The following is a 13,571-nucleotide window of genomic DNA, read 5'->3' as shown; positions in this document are numbered from 1 at the left end:
ACCCCGATACATTATTTCACCAACTCAGAAATCAATTGCAGCTCCCGTTATGAGGTTTATTGAACTCCAAACAGCAACATTGTGTCCCTCCCTGTTACCGGCAGTGCGACTGTATCAGTCCGCCCGGGATAGTCACCCCCCCTGCGCGGCAACAAGGCAAATGCAATTAATGCGCTAAAAAGAACTTCTTGTCCGCGGATATCAGAATCCCCTCACCCAGTGTTGTGGCAGTTATTATATGGCTCTAAATCCTACTCTCCAGCCGTGTCACCGACTCTCTATCCGCAGGGAAAGTGCCAGTTACAGACCCTATAGGGAGGGGGGGGGGGGGGTCTTTGAAAGAGCCTTTGTGCTGCTGGGAGCCATCCACGCCAAGAGGGTCACCATCATGCCCAAGGACATCCAGCTGGCCCGCAGGATCCGAAGCGAGAGGGCTTAGATCCAACCCGCACAGCCTCCCAGCAGCACAAAGGCCCCTAAATCTATCAGTGCCCGACGGCCCCCATCATGGCCCAGGCCAACTATAGTAAGAGATACACGGCAAACTTGTCTTAGTGACTATATGGGCGGCTCTGAGAGGAGCCTTTGGGTTTATGAGCGGATCAGCAGTCAGATTTACCCGTATGTGTCACACAGCCGTGTTTAGATAATGTGGGCGGCTCTGAGAAGAGCCTTTGGGTGCATGTTTTTTTTATAGTTTGACTTGTCGTTCGGAGCGTTACTTGCCCTTGGCCGCCTTGGAGCTCTCGGCTTTCTTGGGCAGCAGCACGGACTGGATGTTGGGCAGGACCCCGCCCTGAGCGATAGTCACCCCTCCGAGCAGTTTGTTCAGCTCCTCATCGTTGCGCACAGCGAGCTGCAGGTGCCTGGGGATGATGCGGGTCTTCTTGTTATCCCGGGCAGCGTTCCCGGCCAACTCCAGGATCTCAGCGGTCAGGTACTCGAGTACTGCGGCCAGATAGACCGGAGCTCCGGCTCCCACCCGCTGGGCATAATTGCCTTTCCTCAGCAAGCGGTGAACACGGCCAACTGGGAACTGCAGCCCAGCCCGGGATGAGCGGGTCTTGGCCTTAGCCCGAACCTTGCCGCCTTGTTTGCCTCTGCCGGACATGATCCTCAATACAACTCAGCTACAAAGAAATAGAAGAATGTAGTATTACTACCCCCAGGACTGGCTTTAGTAGGCAGCGCAGGACACATCTCTCTTCTCTAATTGGGTGAATTCTGGTACAGCCAATCATAGTGGGGTTTTAGGAAGCGCCAATAAATTGCTCTGAGCGCATTCATCCTTTTTTTTTTTTGCATGTAAGTTCGATTGCAGCCAATCACACAGACGCTTTCTGGAACACCAATCCGTAGCTGTAGATGGGAGGGTTTATGCCATGTGACACAAACCGACCAGTTACAGACGCAGGTTCCGAGTTCCCTTATTTGCATGGGAGGGCTATAAAAGCAGCAGCCCGGGAGGCGGAGGGAACAGTTTTCTTGTTTATCAGAAAGCGTAAGGGTAGTTGATCATGCCTGAACCAGCCAAGTCCGCTCCAGCCCCGAAGAAAGGCTCCAAGAAAGCGGTGACCAAGACCCAGAAGAAAGATGGGAAGAAGCGCAGGAAGACGAGGAAGGAGAGTTACGCCATTTACGTGTACAAGGTGCTGAAGCAGGTGCACCCCGATACCGGCATCTCCTCCAAGGCCATGAGCATCATGAACTCCTTTGTCAACGATGTGTTTGAGCGCATCGCAGGGGAAGCCTCCCGCCTGGCTCATTACAACAAGCGCTCCACCATCACCTCCCGGGAGATCCAGACCGCGGTCCGCCTGCTGCTGCCTGGGGAGCTGGCCAAGCACGCCGTGTCCGAGGGCACCAAGGCTGTCACCAAGTACACCAGCGCCAAGTAACTGCTGCCCCATCTCCTGCCCTACTCCCAGCAACACAAAGGCTCTTCTCAGAGCCACCACCTCCTCCCTATAAGATCTGTAACTTGTTCTGTGATGTTACTAAGGGTATTTCCTTTATATAAGTGGAACATAAAGCTAAGTTTATCCGCACCATTAATGGCCATTACGTCCCACATGACTTGCCTGCTCGGGTTCCCATAAACAGTTTATATAGGGAGGCACAACTGGGGGACGCGTTTCTAATCTATAGAATAGGAGAAATGTTTGTGCTGTTTCTGTAATGCAGAACATGCTGATCCCATTGTACAGGACATAGATACAGTGTCCCATTGGCTGTAGGTGAGGTTGGATACAGCGTTGCTACTCATACCCTCCCATAGTAACGCCGAGGGTGATTTCTACCCACAGCCATAGCTTTCTCCTAGTCTGGGCTTTCCAGCCGATTAGAGGCCGCACAGGACATGACTTGCACAGGGAGGCAGATTCCTACACCCAGAGCAGTGTCTGACCGTACGGATTATTATGGGGGAGCCTGGGGCTGTAGTTGCTGTGTGAATATTGTCCGGGACGCAGTGAGTTAAACAACGCGCTGAGAGAGGGGGGAGCAGGGAACCGCCATTACTAGATCCTCACTTGCTGTACTGTAGTGTATTCAGCTGCATTTCAACCCTTTCCTGTGGCGCTGTATTTAATTCCAGTGGGCGCGGATATTTTAGCGGGCAATTGATAACTATCAACGGATTTCACAGTCCTAGTCTACGTAAAACCGTATCAGGAAGCTACAATTTAAACAATCCAATAGTAAAGCCGCATTTTTGGAGGGAAACAATATTTGGTCTTTTTTTTTTTTTATAATTCTCAATAACCAATACATGTTCACAACTACTATATCGTCATTTTAGCCCCACCCATCATTTCAGTTCCCTCCCAGGTTCTGTCCATATGTATATAAGGGCCCGTTGGAGGGCTAATACTTTAGTTTACCTTGTACGGTGAATAGGAAGAGATATGTCCGGACGCGGCAAAGGCGGGAAGGGTTTGGGGAAAGGAGGCGCCAAGCGGCACAGGAAGGTACTGCGGGATAACATCCAGGGCATCACCAAGCCCGCCATCCGCCGCCTGGCACGGAGAGGGGGAGTCAAGCGCATCTCTGGCCTCATCTATGAGGAGACTCGGGGGGTCCTCAAGGTTTTCCTGGAGAATGTCATCCGGGACGCCGTCACCTACACCGAGCACGCCAAGAGGAAGACCGTTACCGCCATGGATGTGGTGTACGCTCTCAAGCGCCAGGGCCGCACTCTCTACGGCTTCGGGGGCTGAATCTGCTCATAAACCGATATAAACCCAAAGGCTCTTCTCAGAGCCGCCACATATTCCCTTGGGAGCTGTTTCTCTGGTACCGAGAATGTACATAAAAATGTTTATGGGGACAGAGCTGCTACGAATCTAGTTGTTCCAGTAACGCTACTCAGCCAGAGCCTAATACTGTATCTAATGCGAAAACTTGTAATTATGCGTGAGCTGATTGGCTGTGGGTAACACCGGGTACATTGGGTAGTTATTGCCCAGTCTCCTGGCAACAATCCCTCTCAGTCCTATCAAAGACGAATGCAGTAAATACACCCCCCCCCCCCCATTGCTGCCTTCTCCCCCCTGCCCTAGGAACTGTCCCGCCCGGGTTTCCCAGGCACTTACACCCCGTTACTGCCATCCCCTTGGGGCAGCACAGAATATAAACGCTTTGAGTTTACTCTCTCATACTATTAATTGTTGAGCCCCGACCCGAAATTCTTCATACACAGTCTAGGCCAACGCGGCCATAAAAAGGCTGATGGGACCAAAGAGATGTATCGGTTCCCCTGGGCTTGGGGTTAGTGAGTGCAGGTCCTTTTGGCTGATTTCGGACAGACCCCCAGCGAGGTGCGTGATTCCCATCGGTAATACCAGCCCTTTAGTACACTCATTTTTTTCATATACCGGTATGTTGTTTTTTTTTTTTTTCTTCTAGATCATTGTTTTTATTTTTCCTTCTCTGTCTCAGTTTCTCTTTCCTTCCTGCATTTCCCAAGTGCAAAGTGGAGAAAAGTATTGATCCAGCGATGGAAATAAAGCCGTGAATTATCCTGTGAAACCGCAAATCCCCACTAGGTGCCGCTATTGAACAACCTGCAGATTTGGGCTCTCACGGTTTACGCTATTCGCCTGAATCCATATCACGGATAAAGGGTTTTTTCCAATGTCTTTAATTATTGCAGCTGCCTGTATGGGGCCCATTGTGTTACTATCCACAGTAAGAACCCTCTGCTGCAAATTGGAGTATTGAGTGGGAGGAGCCTGCGCTGTCACATGATGCAGTGGATGAGCCATTTAGTGACTATATACTGTCACTCATATTAGTGGAAATGTCATTTGTCTCCAGTTTCTTGCAGAGCCCTAATGTCAGAGAGTTGGATTCTGAAGGGAAGTATCGGAGCAGTTTATGTAAGACGTTCACTTCAATGGGAAGTTCTGTATCCCATTCAGAGAGCCCCAAAGCGCTACCGTACCTAGGGCCCCATAAGCGTCAACAAATCAATGACCCCGCCCTTCGCTGGTTCGCCCCGCCCATTTAAGGTCATGTGACGGTATAACTAACCCGCTTCTTCTTGAAAGCATTTTCTTTACGAGCGCAGCCCAAAACCGAATACCCGATTGATAAGTCGGAAACTTCACTATTATCTGAAGAAAGAGATGCGGCTTCACCTAAAACGTACAAGTGCTAATGTTAGGGGGCTGTGTGGAGGAATATGCCCTCCAACAACATGGCGGAGCGGTTCGTGTCAGGGAGGATAAGGGGATACATGATTGGTCCTTTGAGTTCAGTGGCTGGAATGAATTAGCTTCCGATGTGTCATAGAGCAGCGACGCTGGAAGTTCTGCGGCAGAAAGATGAATCTGTAACTCGCTATGTGTATTCTGATCATGCACAGTAATGAGATGTGAGAGGCTGGGGATTGTGTCCTGTAACTCCCTCCCCTGTGTCCCTGGCATTCCCCTCCCCTGCACTCACATCTCCAGCCTGGGCTACTGGGTAAGTGCTTTTCCCTCCTCCTCCTCCTCCTCCTCCTCCTCCTCCTCCTCCTCCTCCCTGCACTGTCTGTGGGACTGGGGGTTAATCCCGCTGCAGGGGCCGATAGAGAGGGGCGGCTGTGGGACTGGGGGTTAATCCCGCTGCAGGGGCTGATAGAGAGGGGCGGCTGTGGGACTGGGGGTTAATCCCGCTGCAGGGGCTGATAGAGAGGGGCGGCTGTGGGACTGGGGGTTAATCCCGCTGCAGGGGCCGATAGAGAGGGGCGGCTGTGGGACTGGGGGTTAATCCCGCTGCAGGGGCCGATAGAGAGGGGCGGCTGTGGGACTGGGGGTTAATCCCGCTGCAGGGGCTGATAGAGAGGGGCGGCTGTGGGACTGGGGGTTAATCCCGCTGCAGGGGCTGATAGAGAGGGGCGGCTGTGGGACTGGGGGTTAATCCCGCTGCAGGGGCTGATAGAGAGGGGCGGCTGTGGGACTGGGGGTTAATCCCGCTGCAGGAGCTGATAGAGAGGGGCAGCTGTGGGACTGGGGGTTAATCCCGCTGTAGGGACTGATAGAGAGGGGCGGCTGTGGGACTGGGGGTTAATCCCGCTGCAGGGGCCAATAGAGAGGGGCGGCTGTGGGACTGGGGGTTAATCCCGCTGTAGGGACTGATAGAGAGGGGCGGCTGTGGGACTGGGGGTTAATCCCGCTGCAGGGGCCAATAGAGAGGGGCGGCTGTGGGACTGGGGGTTAATCCCGCTGTAGGGACTGATAGAGAGGGGCGGCTGTGGGACTGGGGGTTAATCCCGCTGCAGGGGCCGATAGAGAGGGGCGGCTGTGGGACTGGGGGTTAATCCCGCTGCAGGGGCTGATAGAGAGGGGCGGCTGTGGGACTGGGGGTTAATCCCGCTGCAGGGGCCGATAGAGAGGGGCGGCTGTGGGACTGGGGGTTAATCCCGCTGCAGGGGCTGATAGAGAGGGGCGGCTGTGGGACTGGGGGTTAATCCCGCTGTAGGGACTGATAGAGAGGGGCGGCTGTGGGACTGGGGGTTAATCCCGCTGCAGGGGCCGATAGAGAGGGGCGGCTGTGGGACTGGGGGTTAATCCCGCTGCAGGGGCTGATAGAGAGGGGCGGCTGTGGGACTGGGGGTTAATCCCGCTGCAGGGGCTGATAGAGAGGGGCGGCTGTGGGACTGGGGGTTAATCCCGCTGCAGGGGCTGATAGAGAGGGGCGGCTGTGGGACTGGGGGTTAATCCTGCTGCAGGGGCCAATGCCTGATATAAATCAGAAGCTTTTTTATTTAGGTGGGTTTTTCTTTTTATAACATTGACATTAAAGATGACAAATTGTGTGAGAAACAATACTGTGCCAATGATGCCTCCTTTCCCAGGATGTGCAGGGGGGCGGCGGCACTGTAGGATAGGAACCAATCAGCAGCCAGGCTGACCTGATAGGGAACCTAAGCCTGTCTGTGCTTGTGTGAGTGCAGGGCTGTGATTGGCTCTCCCCCTCCTACTGTGCTTCTGGCAGGGACCGTTAGGACACGCCCACCCCTCATGTGAAACCCAGACAGGGACCTGAGAGGATCTATAGGGAGCTCCAATAAAGGGGCCATTTTTACAGATAGGGTTAATGTTTAGCCCAAAGGGAAACCAGCACCGGATATTATTCATAATTGCCTACAGGGTTAGAAGTTTTTTTTAGTAAATCCTATATGTCTCCTTTAACCCAGTTGTGCCAGAGTATGGCATCCATGATGCTGGTGCCTGATTATCCTTCAAGAGACTGATAGATGAAGAACATTTGTGATTCCGGTTATCCACCTCAGAAGGCAGGTAAAGAGGTTCTCAGTATCAGAAGACTGTGCAGTATCCTGTTGGTGGTTCCCATGGAAGGGATTATACTGTCTGTTACTTCTGTTTCCTATAGGCAGGACAGTCCATGTCATGGATCTCCGGCACTTCTGATGTGGATAAATATGTCCTCACAGCAAGAGAAGCACTAATCTCTCCGGACATGGAGCCACATCTCTCTGGTGAGTAAATATTTATTTGGATGACAAATTCTGACTTTGAACTTAAACACCCAAACCTCCTTAGTATGGAGCTTTTATATAAACCACTCGCTGCATAGCATTGGTTTATTGCTCCAATACCAGAGGGATGTTATTATTCACCTTCATTGTTTGACCAATATTTAAGAAGACATATTGAATTAATGGAAAAAAAAAACCTTATCCTGTAGGCAATTATGAATAATATCCAGTGCTGGTTTCCCTTTGGGCTAAACATTAACCCTATCTGTAACAATGGCCCCTTTATTGGAGCTCCCTATAGATCCTCTCAGGTCCCTGTCTGGGTTTCACATGATGGGTGGGCGTGTCCTAATGGTCCCTGTCAGAAGCACAGTAGGAGGGGGAGAGCCAATCACAGCCCTGCAGTCACACGAGCACAGACAGGCTTCAGTTCCCTATCAGGTCAGCCTAGCTGCTGATTGGTTCCTATCCTACAGTGCAGGGTACGGAGGGCCGCCGGCTCCCCAGCTCACCCAGAGAATTCAGCCAGCAGGAAGTGGCACAGATGGGCGGGGCTAGTGGGGTTTGGGGGAATTTCTCAATAAATCAGTCAGAAACACAACTTTAAGCACAATCCTTCTATATCTAGAGGAGTATAATTCCCTGGTACATTCATCATTTTTATAGGATATGTCTCCTTTAATGAAAATGATCCTAAACACTTGCCTCCTGTTAATATTATGGCTTTTATTGTTATGGCTTTCTGTTCATTCACTTCTTTTCTTCTTAGGGTGTGACCCAAGATTAGAAGTGAAATTGGAGAATGAGGAACCCAACTGTAAGGGTCGTCTGAACTCGGTAAATTGTGAAATGGGTTCCCCTTTTGTTAATGGTGAGTTTATTTTTTTAATCCATCGCTATTGAATAATCAGGCTTTAATGATAAAAGCTCTGTATTTCTCTGGTAATGCTGCTCTTCACTTGTAGGCTTTCCACTTTCCACTCAGTCGGGAACAATACAGATAAAGACAGAACCAGAAGAACCACACATAGAACATCGTTTGAACCAAGTGGAAAGCTCAGCAGGCCCACTTACTGATGGGGGTAAGTAGCCAGCGATTTCACTGGGCTGGAGTTTAGGGATCTCCCTGCTTGTGCCTGTGGGGCAGTAACACTGGGCTGGAGTTTAGGGATCTCCCTGCTTGTGCCTGTGGGGCAGTAACACTGGGCTGGAGTTTAGGGATCTCCCTGCTTGTGCCTGTGGGGCAGTAACACTGGGCTGGAGTTTAGGGATCTCCCTGCTTGTGCCTGTGGGGCAGTAACGCTGGGCTGGAGTTTAGGGATCTCCCTGCTTGTGCCTGTGGGGCAGTAACACCGGGCTGGAGTTTAGGGATCTCCCTGCTTGTGCCTGTGGGGCAGTAACACTGGGCTGGAGTTTAGGGATCTCCCTGCTTGTGCCTGTGGGGCAGTAACACTGGGCTGGAGTTTAGGGATCTCCCTGCTTGTGCCTGTGGGGCAGTAACACTGGGCTGGAGTTTAGGGATCTCCCTGCTTGTGCCTGTGGGGCAGTAACACTGGGCTGGAGTTTAGGGATCTCCCTGCTTGTGCCTGTGGGGCAGTAACACTGGGCTGGAGTTTAGGGATCTCCCTGCTTGTGCCTGTGGGGCAGTAACACTGGGCTGGAGTTTAGGGATCTCCCTGCTTGTGCCTGTGGGGCAGTAACACTGGGCTGGAGTTTAGGGATCTCCCTGCTTGTGCCTGTGGGGCAGTAACACTGGGCTGGAGTTTAGGGATCTCCCTGCTTGTGCCTGTGGGGCAGTAACGCTGGGCTGGAGTTTAGGGATCTCCCTGCTTGTGCCTGTGGGGCAGTAACGCTGGGCTGGAGTTTAGGGATCTCCCTGCTTGTGCCTGTGGGGCAGTAACACCGGGCTGGAGTTTTTAGCAACTTACTACAAAGTGCAACCCAAATTAAAATGTATTAACACGCTATTATGATGGATCGTATGGTTTGGCTGAATTATTGAAGGCAAACACACCTAGATATAAGGATGTTCATGTTACATTGAACATTGTACATACAGCTTTCGTAGAAATCTACTAGTGGATTTGGCAATCATTTATATGTTTGCAAATTTTGTCCCATTTAGAATTTGTTCAGAAGGTAAAGATGGAGAACACAGAGTCGACCTTTAAGGAACATATAGCAGAGAGGGAAATGGATTCGGTTTCTACAGTAGGTGAGATACTTGTCTTATTATATTAAATGCTTGCTCAGCGGAGCACAGACTTATCAAGCGGGGCATGAATAGTTACTAGGGAAGCCTTGGTTTGCCAGGAAAGGGTATGATCCCGCACCTGTGGTAAGTTCTGCCCTACGTACCCCAGGAACCCAGAAAATAATTTGGGGTCTGAACCTTCAACCTGTCCTATCAGCTAAACACTTACTGACACTCTGTGTTCCTCATATGCAGGTTTCCCAGTGAATGAACCAGAAATAATACAGATAAAGACAGAGAAAGAAGAACCAGAAGATCATCAGGACCCAATGGAAAGTGCAGCAGTGCCACTTACTGATGGGGGTAAGTGAGCAGAATTGTTGCTGAAGTGGCTGTTAGTCTGCTTGGCTTGATACACAGTTGAATTTGCTCTTGGGACTTCCCCTTGGAAGTGTAAAGCCAATGTGCACTCAATACTTAGTCAAGTGCAAAGATAGGATTGTTTTATGATGGGCTGCTCTCTTTCCTTGTGTCTGGCAGGGGGCGGGGCTTGATCCATATTTGTTGGCAAGGAAACGCCCTACTTGTGAAAACACCAACTGATTGGAAAGCTGGTTTTCTCACAGCAGTCAGTTTCAAGCCCTACCTCATGCCTCCGAGAGATTTCTTTTACTAATCTAGGGGGCTGCTGGGTAAGGGACATCCCCTTCTTCAACCAGTTGTAGGAAAACCATGATTTAGGTCTAGTTTTAGCCTGCCTTTACATAAACTGCCTTAATATAGAGGAAGATATATTGGTCTTCTTTCAGATCCATTAGCCCTTTGTACTGCAGACTGGTAGCGAATCACAAGCAAGATTTCTGCCGGCCCCCCTGCACAAGCAGAGCTGTATAATGGTAAATACTTGTCACATTATCTGTCCCCTTGCATAGGAACTGCTGGGTGGACCTATCGCAGGGATTAACCCAGAAGGATCTGATCACTTCCTACTATACTATACGCAATAATGTGACTGGTCAGATGACTGCAGGCTGACGGTGCCATTTTGAAACATTTTTGGGCACTACAAAAATTGTTTCTGTGGTAACCTCTAGTAACGTCCACTGTATAGTGCCAGTATAGTGACAGGTTTTACAATAAATGAACAAACAAGGGTTACAGGAAGTAGATTATTCTTTGGTACTTTACAACAGATATGACGTGTAGAATGATGTTATTTACATGCATTGAATGCAGATTGCTTGCAGTGGGACGAGCACTGTACATGTGATGTAAGTAAGTATTGACGTGTCGTTTTATTGATGTCTACCTCATAGGGCAATTTATTGCTTCCAGTCAGACCCCTGAGAGGGCTGTGGCAAGCAGAACCCATGAGAGAGATGCAGCCCAGCGCACAGAAGCACTTCCCGATACAGGCAGTCTCCTGAGACAGAGCATGATGCTGCTGGGAGAGGAGTCCTTCCCACTACGGCCGCACTCTGACGAGCAGCAGTCGAGTCTCTGTGCCTTTGACTCCCCCGCAGTTGCCTGCCAGGACTGTGTGGAGCACAAGCGCTTGATCAGGGAATTACAGGAACAGCTGGAGTTTCTCAGGGGCACTGTCTCGGAAACCGTAAAATCGGCTGTATCGGAGGCAGTGACAGCTGCCACGGAGGCGCTGACCCATTCCATGCGGGACATTGTGAAAGACGCGGTGGCTCAGGCCATGACGAGTAACATTAAAAAGGAAGCAAAGAGCCAAGAGCAAGTCGCTGAGCCGCTGCAAAATGAATGCACCCCCTTGTCTCCACCACCTAAACGCAGTGATGGGGATGAGATGGTAACTGCCACGCCGGCTCCTGCTAATGATGTTGGCAAAGCCGGTAAGGGTTGGCTCTCAAGCACCCCATTCCCTGGCACCAAGGGCAGCTCCCCATCAACGTCAGGAGCCGGCAACTGGAAAATAGGAGAGCAATTGCCGGACGTTCCCCTGGCCCCTTTGTCAAAGAAAACCCTCACCCACCTGGCACGCCGCGCCAACAACGAATCCCATCGCTTTGCACAAATGATCTTCCAGCACCACGTCCCCTTCCCTCTGTACCAGCAGTGGGCTAAGAACGTAAACATCGACGGCTCCCGGGGAAAGAAGGCCCTGCCCCGAAATCTAATGAGGGATATAATGCTGCAGACAGAGGCTAAATTCCGCCTCACCGACCAGGACCGTAAAAAAGTGAAGGACACCATCAATGCCCTGCTGAGGATGCCCAGAGGCGCTAGCTGGATCTCAGGGCCGGACCCTTGAATTTGGCTCTACCCTTTCCATGGATTTTTTTAGTGTGTACTGTATGTAAATAGTGTTTGTGAATGTAGCAAGTCTTGCTTTTTATGCAGGGTGGGGAGAAAAACTTGAAATGTCAACAATGAAAGGAACCCAAACAATATGAATATAAACCCAAAGATTAAACAGACAGTGTTTTTTTTTTTTTAAATAAATCTCTTAATTATAACTGCCTTATAACAAGGGAGCTAGGAAAGGTACAAACTCAGTAGCTTTATCAGAAAGGTCTGTGTAAATACAGCCATAAGTACTCACAGAAACACTGCACTGAGTCCTCTATCAAAAGAAACACAGGATTTCTTTCTTTTTTGTAAACATGATGTTCCAGTGTCTGACTTCCTCTCTCAGAAACCTCCTTAATTCCCAGAATCTGTGCAGTTCTCTCCTCTCTCCTGCTCCCCCCCCCCCCCCCTCTCTTAGGAATGTGTGATCTGAGCTATAACCGCTAGAGACTGCAGGCAGGAAGCTACTTAAAATGGCAGCTGCTGTCTTAGGGCTGTGGCAGATGGGGAGACTAGTCTCCCGCAACAAATCTCCCTTGTCGCCCGCGACTAATCTCCCCAAAATACCATCCACCGGCAAGTATGTAAATTGGCGGTGGGATGGCATACGTGGTCGCGTGTCACGTATGCCATACCACCGGAGATTTGTTGCGGGAGACTAGTCTCCCCATCTGCCACAGCCCTAAGACAGCAGCTGCAATTTTAAGTAGCTTCCTGCCTGCAGTCTCTAGCGGTTATAGCTCAGATCACACATTCCTATAGGGAGCTCCAGTAAAGGGGCCATTGTTACAGATAGGGTTAATGTTTAGCCCAAAGGGAAACCAGCACCGGATATTATTCATAATTGCCTACAGGGTTAGGGGTTTTCCTTTATCCAATATGTCTGCTTTAAGCAAACGGAGAAAGCTTCTAAAGCTGTGACTCAGGTATGGGAATGGTTTCTGCAGAATAAACATATTGTTCTATGTGGCACTACTGCAGGATGGGACTGGGGGGGTGCAGGATGGGACGGGGGGGTGCAGGATGGGACTGGGGGGTGCAGGATGGGACGGGGGGGGTGCAGGGTGGGATGGGACGGGGGGGTGCAGGATGGGACTGGGGGGTGCAGGATGGGACGGGGGGTGTGCAGGATGGGACTGGGGGGTGCAGGATGGGACGGGGGGTGTGCAGGATGGGACTGGGGGGTGCAGGGTGGGACTGGGGGGTGCAGGATGGGACTGGGGGGTGCAGGGTGGGACTGGGGGGGTGCAGGGTGGGACGGGGGACGGGTGCAGGGTGGGACGGGGGGGGGGTGCAGGATGGGACGGGGGGGTGCAGGGTGGGACGGGGGGGGGGTGAAGGATGGGACGGGGGGGGTGAAGGATGGGACGGGGGGGGTGAAGGATGGGACGGGGGGGGGTTGCAGGATGGGACGGGGGGGGGGGTGCAGGGTGGGACGGGGGGGGGGTGCAGGGTGGGACGGGGGGGGGGTGCAGGGTGGGACGGGGGGGGGGTGCAGGGTGGGACGGGGGGGGGGTGCAGGGTGGGACTGGGGGGGGTGCAGGATGGGACGGGGGGGTGCGGGTGGGATGGGACTGGGGGGGTGCAGGATGGGATGGGACTGGGGGGGTGCAGGATGGGACTGGGGGGGTGCAGGATGGGACTGGGGGGTGCAGGATGGGACGGGGGGTGTGCAGGATGGGACTGGGGGGTGAAGGGTGGGACGGGGGGGTGCAGGATGGGACGGGGGGTGCAGGGTGGGACGGGGGGGGTGCAGGGTGGGACGGGGGGGGTGCAGGGTGGGACGGGGGGGGTGCAGGGTGGGACGGGGGGGGGGTGCAGGATGGGACGGGGGGGTGCAGGGTGGGACTGGGGGGTGCAGGATGGGACGGGGGGGTGCAGGGTGGGATGGGACGGGGGGGTGCAGGATGGGACTGGGGGGTGCAGGATGGGATGGGACTGGGGGGGTTCAGGATGGGACTGGGGGGTGCAGGATGGGACGGGGGGTGTGCAGGATGGGACTGGGGGGTGCAGGATGGGACTGGGGGGGTGCAGGGTGGGACTGGGGGGGTGCAGGATGGGACGGGGGGGTGC

At 52.4% G+C, this 13,571-nt stretch overlaps 4 protein-coding genes across 8 annotated transcripts; 3 read left to right on the top strand and 1 right to left on the bottom strand.

The window, feature by feature from the left end:
- Positions 1 to 685: 685 nt before the first annotated feature.
- On the bottom strand, positions 686 to 1,146 carry LOC100486008 (histone H2A type 1). The gene has a single exon (XM_004919047.4). It carries the CDS (start codon positions 1,109 to 1,111, stop codon positions 719 to 721), a length of 393 nt encoding a protein of 130 aa, XP_004919104.1. The 5' UTR covers positions 1,112 to 1,146; the 3' UTR covers positions 686 to 718.
- Positions 1,147 to 1,319: 173 nt separating this feature from the next.
- LOC100497915 (histone H2B 1.1) lies at positions 1,320 to 1,913 on the top strand. The gene has a single exon (XM_002941347.5). The coding sequence runs from the start codon at positions 1,518 to 1,520 to the stop codon at positions 1,896 to 1,898; it is 381 nt and encodes a 126-aa protein (XP_002941393.1). The 5' UTR covers positions 1,320 to 1,517; the 3' UTR covers positions 1,899 to 1,913.
- A 971-nt stretch (positions 1,914 to 2,884) lies between these two features.
- LOC116411637 (histone H4) lies at positions 2,885 to 3,267 on the top strand. Its single transcript, XM_031904328.1, has one exon. It carries the CDS (start codon positions 2,907 to 2,909, stop codon positions 3,216 to 3,218), a length of 312 nt encoding a protein of 103 aa, XP_031760188.1. The 5' UTR covers positions 2,885 to 2,906; the 3' UTR covers positions 3,219 to 3,267.
- A 273-nt stretch (positions 3,268 to 3,540) lies between these two features.
- LOC105945410 lies at positions 3,541 to 11,660 on the top strand. 5 transcript variants are annotated; one of them, XM_012953320.3, is made up of 8 exons: positions 3,543 to 4,968; positions 6,683 to 6,785; positions 6,884 to 6,985; positions 7,755 to 7,856; positions 7,951 to 8,067; positions 9,111 to 9,200; positions 9,435 to 9,542; positions 10,496 to 11,660. In XM_012953320.3, exons 2-8 carry the CDS (start codon positions 6,743 to 6,745, stop codon positions 11,458 to 11,460), a joined length of 1,527 nt encoding a protein of 508 aa, XP_012808774.1. In that variant the 5' UTR covers positions 3,543 to 4,968; positions 6,683 to 6,742; the 3' UTR covers positions 11,461 to 11,660. The 5 variants fall into 5 exon arrangements, with proteins under 5 accessions (XP_031760129.1, XP_031760128.1, XP_012808774.1 ...); XM_012953321.3 differs by having other exon boundaries at positions 4,483 to 4,968; positions 6,880 to 6,985; XM_031904268.1 differs by lacking the exon at positions 9,111 to 9,200 and having other exon boundaries at positions 3,542 to 4,968.
- The last annotated feature ends 1,911 nt before the right edge of the window (positions 11,661 to 13,571 follow it).

Source organism: Xenopus tropicalis, chromosome 6 (genome assembly GCF_000004195.4).
Source record: "Xenopus tropicalis strain Nigerian chromosome 6, UCB_Xtro_10.0, whole genome shotgun sequence".
Taxonomy (NCBI): domain Eukaryota; kingdom Metazoa; phylum Chordata; class Amphibia; order Anura; family Pipidae; genus Xenopus; species Xenopus tropicalis.
This window is presented reverse-complemented; position numbering and strand designations above follow the sequence as displayed.